General features: G+C 38.9%; 1 protein-coding gene across 1 annotated transcript in view; it reads left to right on the plus strand.

The window, feature by feature from the left end:
• The window catches only part of MCF2L2 (MCF.2 cell line derived transforming sequence-like 2), a 279,399-nt gene that overhangs the window by 227,499 nt on the left and 37,732 nt on the right, over positions 1-14,168 (plus strand). Inside the window, exons 21-22 of the mRNA XM_068968757.1 lie at positions 4,135-4,206; positions 10,202-10,327. Of these exons, the coding sequence (XP_068824858.1) occupies positions 4,135-4,206; positions 10,202-10,327 (198 nt within the window). The remainder of the gene's footprint in view (positions 1-4,134; positions 4,207-10,201; positions 10,328-14,168) is intronic.

Genomic DNA, 14,168 nt, shown 5'->3' on the forward strand with positions numbered 1-14,168 from the left:
GAATTATTATTGTGCTAAAATGTACATATGATTTAAGCATTTTTCTCAATGTCTACTTTATTTCACATAACAAAAAGGTTTTAAAATGAAGTAGAGAGTATTCTCTGGCAGTCCAGGGGTTAGGATTCTGCACTTTCACTGCCTAGGGTGCAGGTTCAATTTCTGGTTGGGGAACTAAGATCCTGCAAGTTGCTCAGTGAAGCCAAAAAAGAAAAAAATTAAAATTAGTAGAGATATAAAGAATTTGAATAGCAAGTTTCACTCACAATTATGTGTTTTCTCTTTGTATATAAGTATATTATACCCATATAGATACAATGTTATAGAAACAGATATTATAGATAGATGAATTTACTTTAAAAATTTATTTAGTTTTAATTGGCAGATAATTGCTTTACAGTACTGTGTTGGTTTCTACCATCCATCAACATGAATCAGCCAGAGGTATACATATATCCCCTCTCTCTTGAACCTCTCCCACCTTGCATCCCATCCCACCCTCTAGGTGGTCACAGACATATGACTTTAAATATATATGTGTATATGTACCAGAGACGATGCAGTCTGTTCAAATGCTCATAAAACCTTCTTTTAAAAGTCCATCATCTACAAGGCAAGGGATAACTTTATCATTGCTGCAGAATCAATGATAGCTGTGAATTTCCTATGCTTCCATTTCCCAGGTTGGGATTCATGTGTGTATTTATACTCTCATTATTTATTGGTGTGTGATAGGGGGTGGGAGGATAGATAACTCAGCTTCCAGTTCATATGTACAAGGAATCACATTCATCCATGCTTCTTGCCAAACAGTTATATATTACCCAGAAAGCCTAGACTTTGACATAAATGCAGTAAATGAATGGAATTCTGTATTGTCTTTCTTTTTTTAACTTAATTTTTTTTCTTTTGAACATTTCTTGCTCTTTTTTTAATTAAATGATAATTTCTTTAAAAAAAGAAATTAACAATAAAAAACAAAAAACAAGTATCTATGAAATGCTTAATATCTTTTTCTGAGATGTTATGAAATTAAAAGTCATGACAGAGTACATAATGTACGTAATGTCTATGTCATAGCAAGTTGATTAGATAATACAAATACATTATTTATCAGCACACATTAGGCATGTGTGCTCAGTTGTGTCCGACTCTGTGAACACATGGACTGTAGCCAGCCAGGCTCCTCTGTCCATGGAATTTTCCAGACAAGGATACTGGAGTGGATTGCCATTTCCTTCTCCAGGGAATCTTCCTGACCCAGGAATCAAACCCACATCTCTTGTGCCTCCTGTATTGGCAGGCAGATTCTTTACTAGCTGAGCCACCAGGGAAGCCCAGCATACATTAAAGATAGATGCATTAAGGAAAATAGAACTCACTTTCATTGAGCTCATGATTTTTTGTTTGTTTGCTTTTGCTATTACTTAATTTTTTTAACTGAAGTACAATCATTTTACAATGTTGTGTTCATTTCTGCTATACGATGAAGTAAATCCGCTATACCTACACATATGTCCCCTCCCTCTTGTACCTTCCTCCACCCCACCCCCATCCCACCCATCTAGGTCATCACAGGGCCCTGAGCTGAGCCACCTGTGCTTTATGGCAGATTCCCATTAGCTATCTATTTTACACATGGTAGTGTATATATGTCAAGGAACAAAACTGGGTCATTTATAGAGATGTGGATGAACCTAGAGTGTAGAGTGAAGAAAGTCAGAAAGAAAAAACAAATATTGTATATTAACACATATATGAGAAATCTAGAAGATTAGTAGAGATGAGCTCATTATTTCTGTCAAACAGGCTAAGTGATGTATGGAAACTATCAAATTTAATGTAGAGAATTTTCCTTGCTGGGGTTTTGTTTTAAAAAAATATGGTTTGCAAAATGGTACATTATTTGTTTACAGTAAGTTTAGCTTATTGCAAGAAAGATGATCTAGAATAAGTGGTAGTGCTGGTTTCCTATGTAATCCAACTCATGTCATAAATAGGCCACTGTTTAAGAAAAGAATTAATAGGTGAAGGGTATAAACTTTACTTAGGAGATGAATATGGAATTGAGAAAGTAGCACTGACATACATACACTATACTGTGTGAAACAGATAGCTAGTGGGAGGCTGCTATATATTAATAACACAGGGAGTCCAGACTGGCACTCTGTGACCACCTGGAGGGGTGGGATGAGAGGAAGGGGAGGGAGGGGATGGACGGCTATTATAATATACCACAGTATATGGTCACAGAGCACCAGTCTGGGCTACCTGTGTTTTTAATATATAGCAGCTTCCCACTAGCTATCTGTTCTATACAGGATAATGTCAATGCTACTTTCTCAGTTCTTATTCATCTCCTAAATAAAAGTTTGTACCCTTTACTAATTTTATATATATATATATACACACACACATATATAATGATATTATATTATTGTATTTCATTAATTATATAGTTAAATATATATAATTATGGCTGATTCACAGCAGAAACTAACACTGTTTTCCTCCAATTAAAAAATAAATAAAAGGATGAATAAGGCCTGAAATTCTAATGTAAAACGTAGTGACTATAGTTGATAAGACTGTATTGTATAATTGAAATGTGACAAGAGCGTAGGATTTAAATGTTCATACTGAAAAGAGAAATGAAATGATAGATGTGCCATTTAACTAGGTGGGGGAATCCTTTCACAGTATATACACATGTCAAATCACTACAAGACACGCTGTACCCTGGAGAAGGAAATGGCAATCCACTTCAGTATTCTTGCCTGGGGAATCCCATGGACAGAGGAGTCTGGCGAGCTACAATCCATAGCATCACAGAGAGTCGGACACAACTAAAGCAACTTAGGACATAAATTCATGGCTAAGGATGTTTTCAGCTTCCTTCATTTTAGTCATTCAAAGCATCTTACCACCTTAGCTTCTCTGTTGGCTATAAGCTGCTTCCTCCCTCTGACTGTCACAAAGCACTAGCCTGAAGTGTTTTTTTTTCCTTTCTTTTCAGAGTTTGTTATTTCTATCTCCTTTATGTCATGAAAAGTCTCTGTCTGATTCATGGTTAAGTGATAGACATTGTTATTCTCAAAATTTTCAGTAAAACTGTGTATAAATCTCTTTATAAAAGACACACTGTAAATGCCTAACAATTTTATATGTCAATTATGCATCAATAAAGCTGAAATTAAAAACAAAATAAACAAACAAAGGAACTAGGCAGCTTACAAAAGAATAAACGCTAATAACAAACTTTTTTTTGAGAGTTCTACCTCACTAATTATTTGAGAAATTCAAATTCAAAACAGCAGTGAGGTGGGATTGCTCTGTTGATTTGGCTGGCAAAACTTTTTGATTAAATAGTAATACTCCAAGTAGGCTATGGGATGGTGAAAAAATTTTTCATATATGGCTGATAGAGACATAGTCCTTCTCTGAAGAACTTGGAAACATGTATCACAACTCTTAACATTAACAATTCAACTTCTAGGTATTTATACTTGAGAAAAGTGTAAAGACTTATTGTAGTAAAAATTATTTAACATAAATATTTAACAGTAGAGGGGAATTAATCAATTATGATTCAGCTATAGCATGCAATCCTTTCTGCTTGTGCTCAGTTGCTCTGTCATGTCCAACTCTTTGCAACTCCAAGAACTGTAGCCCACCAGGCTCCTCTGTCCATGAACATGCCAGGCAAGATTACTGAAACAGGTTGCCATTTCCTACTCCAGGGGATCTTCCCAACTAGGGGTCAAACCTGAGTCTCTTGCATCTCTTGCATTGGCAGGTGGATTCTTTACCACTAGCGCCACCTGAGAAGCCCATAGTATGCAATACTCTGCCACAATTTAAAAGGATGTTTAAAAAATATATGTTGTTGTGGGGAAATGTTCATAATAAGTTGCTGAAAAAAAAGCAAGCTACAAAATAGTGTGTCCAGTGTGATTCTATGTTTGTGGAAAGAACTTTGTGCTGAATATTCCATTTACTTTTTCCCTCTTACTTGTGACAAACAGACAAATTTATATACATCCTCAGTTTAGCATTGGCTGGAGATTGTTTGCACAATAGATTAAGTTGGCATTTGACTTTTTAATTTTCAATAAGGCTTTTGGGTTAATGCAGGGGCTGCTGGATTTTGAGTCACCTGAGGATTTGGAGATGGACCCAAGTCATCTAGAAGGAGGCTCGGCTAAGGTACTGGAAATTAAATATTATTTTATTTACTAATGAAGTGAATGTTAGTTGCTCAGTCGTATCTGTTTGCGACCCCCATGGACTATAGCCTTCCAGGCTCCTCTGTCCATAGAATTCTCCAGGCAAGAATATTGGAGTGGGTTGCATTCCTTCCTCCAGGGCATCTTCCCGAACTGGGAGTCGAACCCTGGTCTCCCACAATGTAGGCATATTCTTTATGGTCTGAGCTACCAGGGAAGCTAATGGCATTTATCTATACATGGAAGGACTTATGGTAATTTTGTTTTCTTGGTGTATGATCTTTATTGTGTAAATTTTCTAAAATAATATTCACCTCATAATTCATAGTCAGGAAAAAACAAAAAAACTAAAGACAATTTCAAAGTGGGGATTTGTAATAGCAAAAGTGGTAATATACTTTCTTTCTTCTACATAAAAATGTTTCACAGGAATACAAAAGTAAGTGAAAGTGTGAAATGCATATGTAAAAGCCTGGAAGTAAATATAATAAAATTCCATGTACTGGCTGTTGTAAATAGTGCTGTAATGAACACTGGGGTACATGTGTCCTTTTCAATTATGGGTTTTTTTAATGGTATATGCCCAGTAGTGGGATTGTTGGGTCATATGGTAGTTTTATTCCTAATTTTTTAAGGAATCTCCATACTGTTCTCCATAGTGGATGTATCAATTTGGATTCCTGCCAAAAGTGGTGGGATGGGGTGTGAGGGAGGTTCAACAGGGAGGGGACATATGTATACCTATGGCTGATTCATGTTGATAGATAGCAGAAACCATCACAATACTGTAAAGTAATTATCCTCCAATTAAAAATAAAATAGAATAAAAAAACAAAACCCTACAGTTGTTTTCCTGCATGGTAGGATTATGAATGATTTATATTTACTTCTTTGTACTCCTTAGTAAATCTATATACATTATGCCTTATTCCCTTCCAAATGTGTGTGTGTGTCTGTGTGTGTGTGTGTCTGTGTGTGTGTGTGTGTGTGTGTGTGAATTCTAAGACAACCAAGTTTCTCTTGGAAGAAGTGATGGTCACACAGTATGGGAAGAAACTTGTGGCTTGCCACTGGTTTTTTGTTTGTTTGTTTATTTTTCCCCTAAGATGAAATTCAGATATAAAAAGAAAAACATGAGGCATATGTCTCAAGGAGTGGTCATTTCCATGCCCTCCCTGCTCAAAAGGTGTTGTGGGGATGGCTTAAGATTAAAAGAAGCTCAAGGGATAGGTAATACGTTTATAGCCTGGAGCAAGTAGAGCTAGCCTGGGTTTCAGTAAAGCGTCTGCCCATAATGCAGGAGACCTAGGTTCGATCCCTGGGTTGGGAAGATCCCCTGGAGAAGGAAATGGCAACCCACTGCAGTACTCTTCCCTAGAAAATTCCATGGATGGAGGAGCCTGGTGGGCTACAGTTCATGGGGTCGCAAAGAATTGGACACTACTGAGCGACTTTGCTTCTCTTCTTTTCACAGCTATTTGTAAGGCTTCCCCAGACAGCCATTTTGCTTTTTTGCATTTCTTTTCCATGGGGATGGACTTGATCCCTGTCTCCTGTACAATGTCATGAACCTCATTCCATAATTCATCAGGCACTCTATCTATGCAAAGATGGGCTCGATAAAGGACAGAAATGGTATGGACCTAACAGAAGCAGAAGATATTAAGAGATGGCAAGAATACAGAGAAGAACTGTACAAAAAAGATCTTCATGACCCGGATAATCACAATGGTGTGATCACTCATCTAGAGCCAGACATCCTGGAATGTGAAGTCAAGTGGGCCTTAGAAAACATCACTATGAACAAAGCTAGTGGAGGTGATGGAATTCCAGTTGAGCTATTTCAAATCCTGGAAGATGATGCTGTGAAAGTGCTGCACTCAATATGTCAGCAAATTTGGAAAACTCAGCAGTGGCCACAGGACTGGAAAAGGTCAATTTTCATTCCAATCCCAAAAAAAGGCAATGTCAAAGAATGCTCAAACTACCACGCAATTGTACTCATCTAACACACTAGCAAAGTAATGCTCAAAATTCTCCAAGCCAGGCTTCAGTAATACATGAACCGTGAACTTCCTGATGTCCAAGCTGGTTTTAGAAGGGGCAGAGGAACCAGAGATCAAATTGCCAACATCCACTGGATCATGGAAAAAGCAAGAGAGTTCCAGAAAAACATCTATTTCTGCTTTATTGACTATGACAAAGCCTTTGACTGTGTGGATCACAATAAACTGTGGAAAATTCTTCAAGAGATGGGAATACCAGACCACCTGACCTGCCTCTTGAGAAATCTGAATGCAGGTCAAGAAGCAACAGTTAGAACTGGACATGGAACAACAGACTGGTTCCAAATAGGAAAAGGAGTACATCAAGGCTGTATATTGTCACCCTGCTTATTTAACTTATATGCAGAGTACATCATGAGAAATGCTGGACTGGAAGAAACACAAGCTGGAATCAAGATTGCCGGGAGAAATATCAATCACCTCAGATATGCAGATGACACCACCTTTATGGCAGAAAGTGAAGAGGAACTAAAAAGCCTCTTGATGAAAGTGAAAGAAGAGAGTGAAAAAGTTGGCTTAAAGCTCAACATTCAGAAAATGAAGATCATGGCATCCGGTCCCATCACTTCATGGGAAATAGATGGGGAAACAGTGGAAACAGTGGCAGACCTTATTTTGGGGGACTCCAAAATCACTGCAGATGGTGATTGCAGTCATGAAATTAAAAGACACTTACTCGTTGGAAGAAAAGTTATGACCAACCTAGATAGCATATTGAAAAGCAGAGACATTACTTTGCCAACTAAGGTCAGTCTAGTCAAGGCTATGGTGTTTCCAGTAGTCATGTATGGGTGTGAGAGTTGGACTGTGAAGAAGGCTGAGCGCCAAAGAGTTGATGCTTTTGAACTGTGGTGTTGGAGAAGAACCTTGAGAGTCCCTTGGACTGCAAGGATATCCAACCAGTCCATTCTGAAGGAGATCAACCCTGGGATTTCTTTGGAAGGAATGATGCTAAAGCTGAAACTCCAGTACTTTGGCCACCTCATGCAAAGAGTTGACTCATTGGAAAAGACTTTGATGCTGGGAGGGATCAGGAGAAGAAGGGGACGACAGAGAATGAGATGGCTGGATGGCAAACACTGACTTGATGGACGTGAGTCTGAGTGAACTCCGGGAGTTGGTGATGGACAGGGAGGCCTGGCATGCTATGATTCATGGGGTTGCAAAGAGTCGGACACGACTGAGCGACTGAACTGAACTGAGCAACTTCACTTTCACTTTCAGTAATGTCGGTAAGAATTTAAAGAGGTTTAGTAACGTTTGTAAGAGTCCTTTATTGACTATGCCAAAGCCTTTGACTGTGTGGATCACAACAAACTGTAGAAAATTCTGAAATAGATGGGAATACCAGACCACCTGACCTGCCTCTTGAGAAACCTATATGCAGGTCAGGAAGCAACAGTTAGAACTGGACATGGATGGGAACGCATGTACACCCATGGTGGATTCATGTCAATGTATGGCAAAACCAATACAGTATTGTAAAGTAAAATAAAGTAAAAATAAAACTTAAAAAAAAAAAAGAAATGCTAATTTTATGTTCTATGTCTGTGACTCTTTTCCTGTTTTGTAAATAAGTTCATTTGTATCATTAAAAAAAATTCCGTACATAAGTGAAAAAAAAAAAAGAACTGGACATGGAACAACAGACTGGTCCCAAACAGGAAAAGGAGTACATCAAAGCCGTATATTGTCACCCTGCGTATTTAACTTAATGCAGAGTATGTTATGAGAAGTACTCGGCTGGAAGAAGCACAGCTGGAATCAAGATTGCTGGGAGAAATATCAATAACCTCACATATGCAGATGACACCACCCTTATGGCAGAAAGTGAAGAGGAACTAAAAAGCCTCTTGATGAAAGTGAAAGAGGAGAGTGAAAAAGTTGGCTTAAAGCTCAACATTCAGAAAACGAAGATCATGGCATCTGGTCCCATCACTTCATGGGAAATAGATGGGGAAACAGTGACAGACTTTATTTTTCTGGGCTCCAAAATCACTGCAGATGGTGATTGCAGCCATGAAATTAACTTTCCTTAGAAGGAAAGTTATAACCAACCTAAAACAGCATATTGAAAAGCAGAGACACTACTTTGCCAACAAAGGTCAGTCTAGTCAAGGCTATGGTTTTTCCTGTGGTCATGTATGGATGTGAGAGTTGGACTGTGAAGAAAGCTGAGCACCGAAGATTTGATGCTTTTGAACTGTAGTGTTCGAGAAGACTCATGAGAGTCCCTTGGACTGCAAGGAGATCCAACCAGTCCATTCTAAAGGAGATCAGTCCTGGGTGTTCATTGAAAGGACTGATGTTGAAGCTGAAACTCCAATACTTTGGCCACCTCATGTGAAGAGTTGACTCATTGGAAAAGACTCTGATGCTGGGAGGGATTGGGGGCAGGAGGAGAAGGGGACGACAGAGGATGAGATGGCTGTATGGCATCACCAACTCGATGGACGTAAGTTTGAGTAAATTCCGGGAGATGGTGATGGACAGGGAGGCCTGGCATGCTGCGATTCGTGCGGTCACGAGTCAGACATGACTGAGCAACTGGACTGGAACTGGAAGAGTCCTACCTCACACAAAACTAGCCCCACAGCATGCATGTGGGAGGAGGGTTAGTGGGAAGGAGAGAGACTAGGAGCCATCGAGTCTCTGAAAGTAAGTTGAGTTTCAAATGTTTAGTAAAGAGGGAGATGCCTGGTGTAAGGACTTTTAATCCTTTGTTAATGACATGATAAATTCAGGTGAGAGTCTGTTGTTTTTCACCAGGACCTGGAGCGTATTTACCATGAGTAAGAAAGTAAGAATCCATGGCATGTTGCTCAGTGGAGGCAGCATGCTCCATTCCATTCATCAGCCCTGTCATTCATATCTCTGATTCAAAGATGCTAATCTTCAGTGTTTAAGCAGAGATTAAAAAAACACACAAACCTTTGCTTATGTCATACAGGAGAGGACAAGAAGAAGCGGGCTTTATGTGGGGAGCAGCAAAGAGCCCTCTAGTCTTTGTTGTGGAAATTGTTGTGGTTTTTAAAAATGGACAAAAGCAAAGTCTTTCTGTTTCTATTTACCAGAAAACAGATAAATATGCTGTCCCCTGCTAGGTAGCAGGGGAATAAAATACAGAGATACTAAGCAAAGACTTTCAAACTGAAACAACCATCCCTAACATGTCCTAAGTGTCACAATAGTAATCATTGGAACGTTCGTTGGTCTCTTAAATTAGCTTTTTCCCCTTAATTCTGAGTCTTCATGCTGTTTGGAAGGTACAGATCACATTGGCTTACCTCTTTGACATCTTTAATGGTGACAGAAAATGGGGAGATTCAGTGTGGCAAATGCTGCCATTGTGGTGTTTACATGTAAATCATTAGTAAACCTCCACATGGTAGCCTATTCTTTGCCTCTATACAGATATCTTCCTCTGGAATGGTTTTAAGTATGGTTTTATCTGTAGGAAAAGACTATCACATTAAATACGGGAATATGATACTCAAGCTCTACTTTTCAATTGGCCCTGAGGGATAGGGGAGTAAATGGGAGAGCAACCTTTTTAAAGGACTGCAGTTTTCATGCTTTACAAAAGCTCAGGATATCTCTTAAATATCCAGAATATGATGTCCATGATTTTATGAACTTCATTCTTCGTTATATAGTGTGCAGAAAATGTAGTCAGTGATTTTGCTTGTGTGTGTTTGTGTGTGAGAGAGAGAGAGACAGAGAGAGAGATAGTTAAACCAGCAAATATCCTTAGCCACCTTTGGAAGCAAGGAAACAGGTTGATATACCTACCTTCTCAGTCACTTCCTGCTGGCTGGATCCACAGCTCCTTATCTCTGTCCTGTTTTCTTTCTTTACTTGGTAGATGGTTTACCTTTTGATTTCCAACAAGGCATTTTGTTTCCACAGAGCGGGCCAAAGAGGACCAAAGACTCAGCCTTCTTAGCCGACCTACAACAGGCTTTGGCCATGATGGAGGATTTGATCAAGTCCTGTGAGTTGGCCATGGACCTGGCAGCAGTCACTGGATGTCCGGTATGTTCTGTAGCAAGTATTGGGACATTTTAACCAAAGGCAGACACAATCCTACAAAGGTAGGAGGTACTGTGGCAAAGTTAGAGAACTGATCTGTGGGGAAGGAATTTGACTCTGGGCAAAGTGACCTAAATTGGTCAGCACACATGTGCTATGGGATTCCAAGCAGCACCTCTGCATTTTTAGGAATCTTGGGTTGTGGTTCTTGAAGTCCCAAATGTTGAAACTGATCCACACTCTGGAAAAAGCAGGAACTCAAGGATCAGAGCATATTGGGCAGGAGAAAGTGCTAAAGGAGTTATTTATTTTCTCACTCATGGCACTATTAAAATATCAAGAGATTTTCCTTCTTTAGCTTTATTTTCTCTGTGAAAATTACTTTGAAAATGGATCCTGAGTGAACATCTAACTTCATTTTACATCACAGATCCAAGATGAGGTCCAATGAGCATATATTGTATATTCCTTAATCCATGTGCTTAAAGAAAAATACCAAAAGAGGGAGTGCTGGGGACTGGGTCATCTCAACTCTAGCATTAGAGTTAATCCCAAGCAGGCCAGACCCAGGCATGCTAGGCAAACCGTCCTCTAAGACTGTGTGATCTCACTGGAGCTGGGGCATAATTAATATACAGCTGGTTTTGCTGTGAAGTACTCTAAATTTTGACTCAGATTTATTTGCTGTCATTGTCATAACAAATTACCACAAGCATGGCAGCTTAGAATAGCACAAATTTAGTATCTTATAGTTCTATAGGTCAGAAGTAGAACATAGTCTCACCAGGCTAAAATCAAGGTGTCTGCCTTCCTTTCTGGAGGCTTTTGGAGAGAATATTTCACTGCCTTTTCCAGTTTACAAGGGCCACCCACATTCTTCCACTCATGGTATCTTTCTCCATCTTTAATACCAGAAACAGTAGGTTGAGTTCTTCTCACTTCACATCACTCAGACCATCTCTTCTATTTCTCTTCCCTATTGGAGTATAATTGTTTCACAATGTGTGTTAGTTTCTGCTGTATAGCAAAGTGAAATTAGCTATATGTATACATGTTGGTTAGTTGCTAAGTCGTGTCTGACTCTTTTGCAACCTCATGGACTGTAGCCCACCAGGCTCCTCTGTTAATGGGATTTCCCAGGTAAGAATACTGGAGTGGGTTGCCATTTCCTTTTCCAGGGGATCTTCTTGACCCAGAGATCGAACCGGTGTCTCCTGCTTGGCAGGATTCTTTACCACTGAACCACCCAGGAAGCCCATACATACACATATATCCCCTTTGTGGTGTTTCCTTCCTTTTTAGGTTACTACAGGGCATTGAGTAGAGTTCCCTGAGCTGTACAGTAGGTTCTCATTAGTTATCTATCTTATAAATAGTATCAACAGTGTATATGTGTCAATCACAATCTCCCAATTCCTCCCCCACTTTCCCCTTGCTGTCCATACATTTATTTTCTACGTCTGTGTCTCTATCTGCTTTGCAAACAAGATCATCTATACTTCTTCCACTTTTAAGGACTCTTGTGATTACACTGGGCCTAACCGGTTAATCTATGATAACCTCCATATCTCAAATTCAGCCAATTAACAATCTTAATTCATTTGTCATGTAACTTAACATAGTCTCAGTCTCCAGGGATTAGGACACAGGCATCTTTGGGAGGCTATTATTCTGCCTCTCATATGGGGATCAAGTATTCAAAGAATTATATTTCAGATACTTTCCTTCTCTTTTCTTCCCTTTCATTTTTACCTGGATTTAAAATTCTGTTTATTGAGGTCTGGATAGATGAAATGACCCTTTTATTTCTTTCCTTGTCAGAAATCAATTAATTAGGGCCAAAAAAAATTCCTGTAATTTTTTATTTCCCTCCCTCCTGGGTTTTCTCTGGCCAGCATCTCAGAAACGGCTACACTAGGTTTGCTGAGATCTGGGCAACGATGCTGTTACTGTCCCCTGGGACTCCAAAACACTCTCTGCTTACTACTGATACATGATTTAAGAGGGTATTCATGAACCATGTGGCGTGGGGCAGAGGGGATTGTTTTCTTGATAACTGTTTCCTTCTTTGGCTAAGGAAAGTCAAGAAAGCAACTTGTTTAATCGTTTGGAATATCTTTCTGTTCTTTTTATCTTTGAACACATGTCAGCTAACCATATTACATCCATTTTCCTGAATCAAAAGAATATCCTGAAACCTGTACTCAGGGCAGGAAACTCCCAGCTATTATTCTGAGTGTAAGTAACATACAAAGAGGAAGTTATGAGAAAAAAATGATTAAAATGTGAGTAAATAGCAATCTACTCTATTTCACTCCAAACTGGTTTGCAAATAAGATGAATGAGTTTATAGAATTTTAGAGATTTTTTAACACCAGTGCAAAGAACTTTTCTTCCCCATGTGTCCTCAGAACATACACTCTATGTTTTCTTTCTCACCAAGACTTTAACTTCCTTTACATCTAGTAATGTATCCTGACAGTCTTATATAATCCCACTGAGTTATGGAAGAGCAGACGTTGGATTTTTCAACTTTCTGATTCAGGAACAGGTCCATGAAAAGAAGAGTTAACTCACCCCAATCATGTGGTGGTTATCAGCTAGGACTATTTCTTTGATCTCTTCACTTCCTATCCAGGGTGCCAACCTCTCAACATATTCTTCATCTGATTCTGTTTAGAGTTTACTAACAACTCAAGTACTATTAACTCAGATCTAGTGATTTTGAGATTCTTTGCATCAGCTTCATAGAACTTTATTACAAGATACTTACAGTCACGTGTTGTAGGGAGAGATAAATTCAGACCTTTACTTCTTAATTTATCTACTTGACATCCAATATTAATTTGGTTTTGTGAAGGAAAGAAATGGAAGTTGTGGGTGAGTTCATAATTCAGTTCAGTTCAGTTCAGTCGCTCAGTCGTGTCCAACTCTTTGCGACCCCATGAATCATAGCACACCAGGCCTCCCTGTCCATCACCAGCTCCCGGAGTTCACTCAGATTCACGTCCATCGAGTCAGTGACGCCATCCAGCCATCTCATCCTCTGTCGAGTTCATAATTAAAACAACTAAAAAAATGCCCTTCTGATATTTACATTCTTTCCCTTTTGTGTACACTCAGTTTTTGGTTTAATTTAATCACAGAAGCTTAAAAAAGTTTTTAAGAAAGTTTGTTTTGTGGAACACTGAGATGTCATTTACTTCTCTCTCCTTGCCAAAAAAAAAAACCTTCCCCCTGTTTAATCCAATGCATAAAATATAGATGTATTTTGAGTTCTTTTAAATTCTGACTTGCCAGGAACAAGTTCCAAAGTTGAATAGTAACGGTTGAATGAAATATATCTATTTTCTGGGACAAATTTATGTTATTCAACAAAGGAATTATTTTTATTACAAATTTACTGTGGGCCAGGGCCAGGGCCAGGTATTTTATTTTATATTTTAGCTGCTGCTCTCCTTGCCATAGTGTTGGCTGCAGAAATAAGGGTGAGTAAATAATCTTGATGACTCAGCAGAATTGCCTTGGGCTTCTCACAACACCTATGTTAAAGGGTGATTGTGAGGAGTAAATGAGGATTAATTAATGTCAGATGGTCTCCTCCATATGAAAAACAATGGCCTAAAAAATCTAGTAAATGCTGCCATTTTCATGTGTGGACATTTTGTAAGTAAGACCTCTGATGCAAGAATTTAAAATATGACATTAAATAATAAGGCACCCAGCACCATGCCTGGGTGGTGGTAGATGCTGAATATAGAACCCAGTGCTGACTTATTTGGGTTCTTAATCAGGCTGGAAAGGAAGGAACCCCTTTGCTTCTGGCAATTGTAATCACAGGCCC

This window comes from Capricornis sumatraensis, chromosome 1 (assembly GCF_032405125.1).
Source record: "Capricornis sumatraensis isolate serow.1 chromosome 1, serow.2, whole genome shotgun sequence".
NCBI classification, from domain to species: Eukaryota; Metazoa; Chordata; class Mammalia; order Artiodactyla; family Bovidae; genus Capricornis; species Capricornis sumatraensis.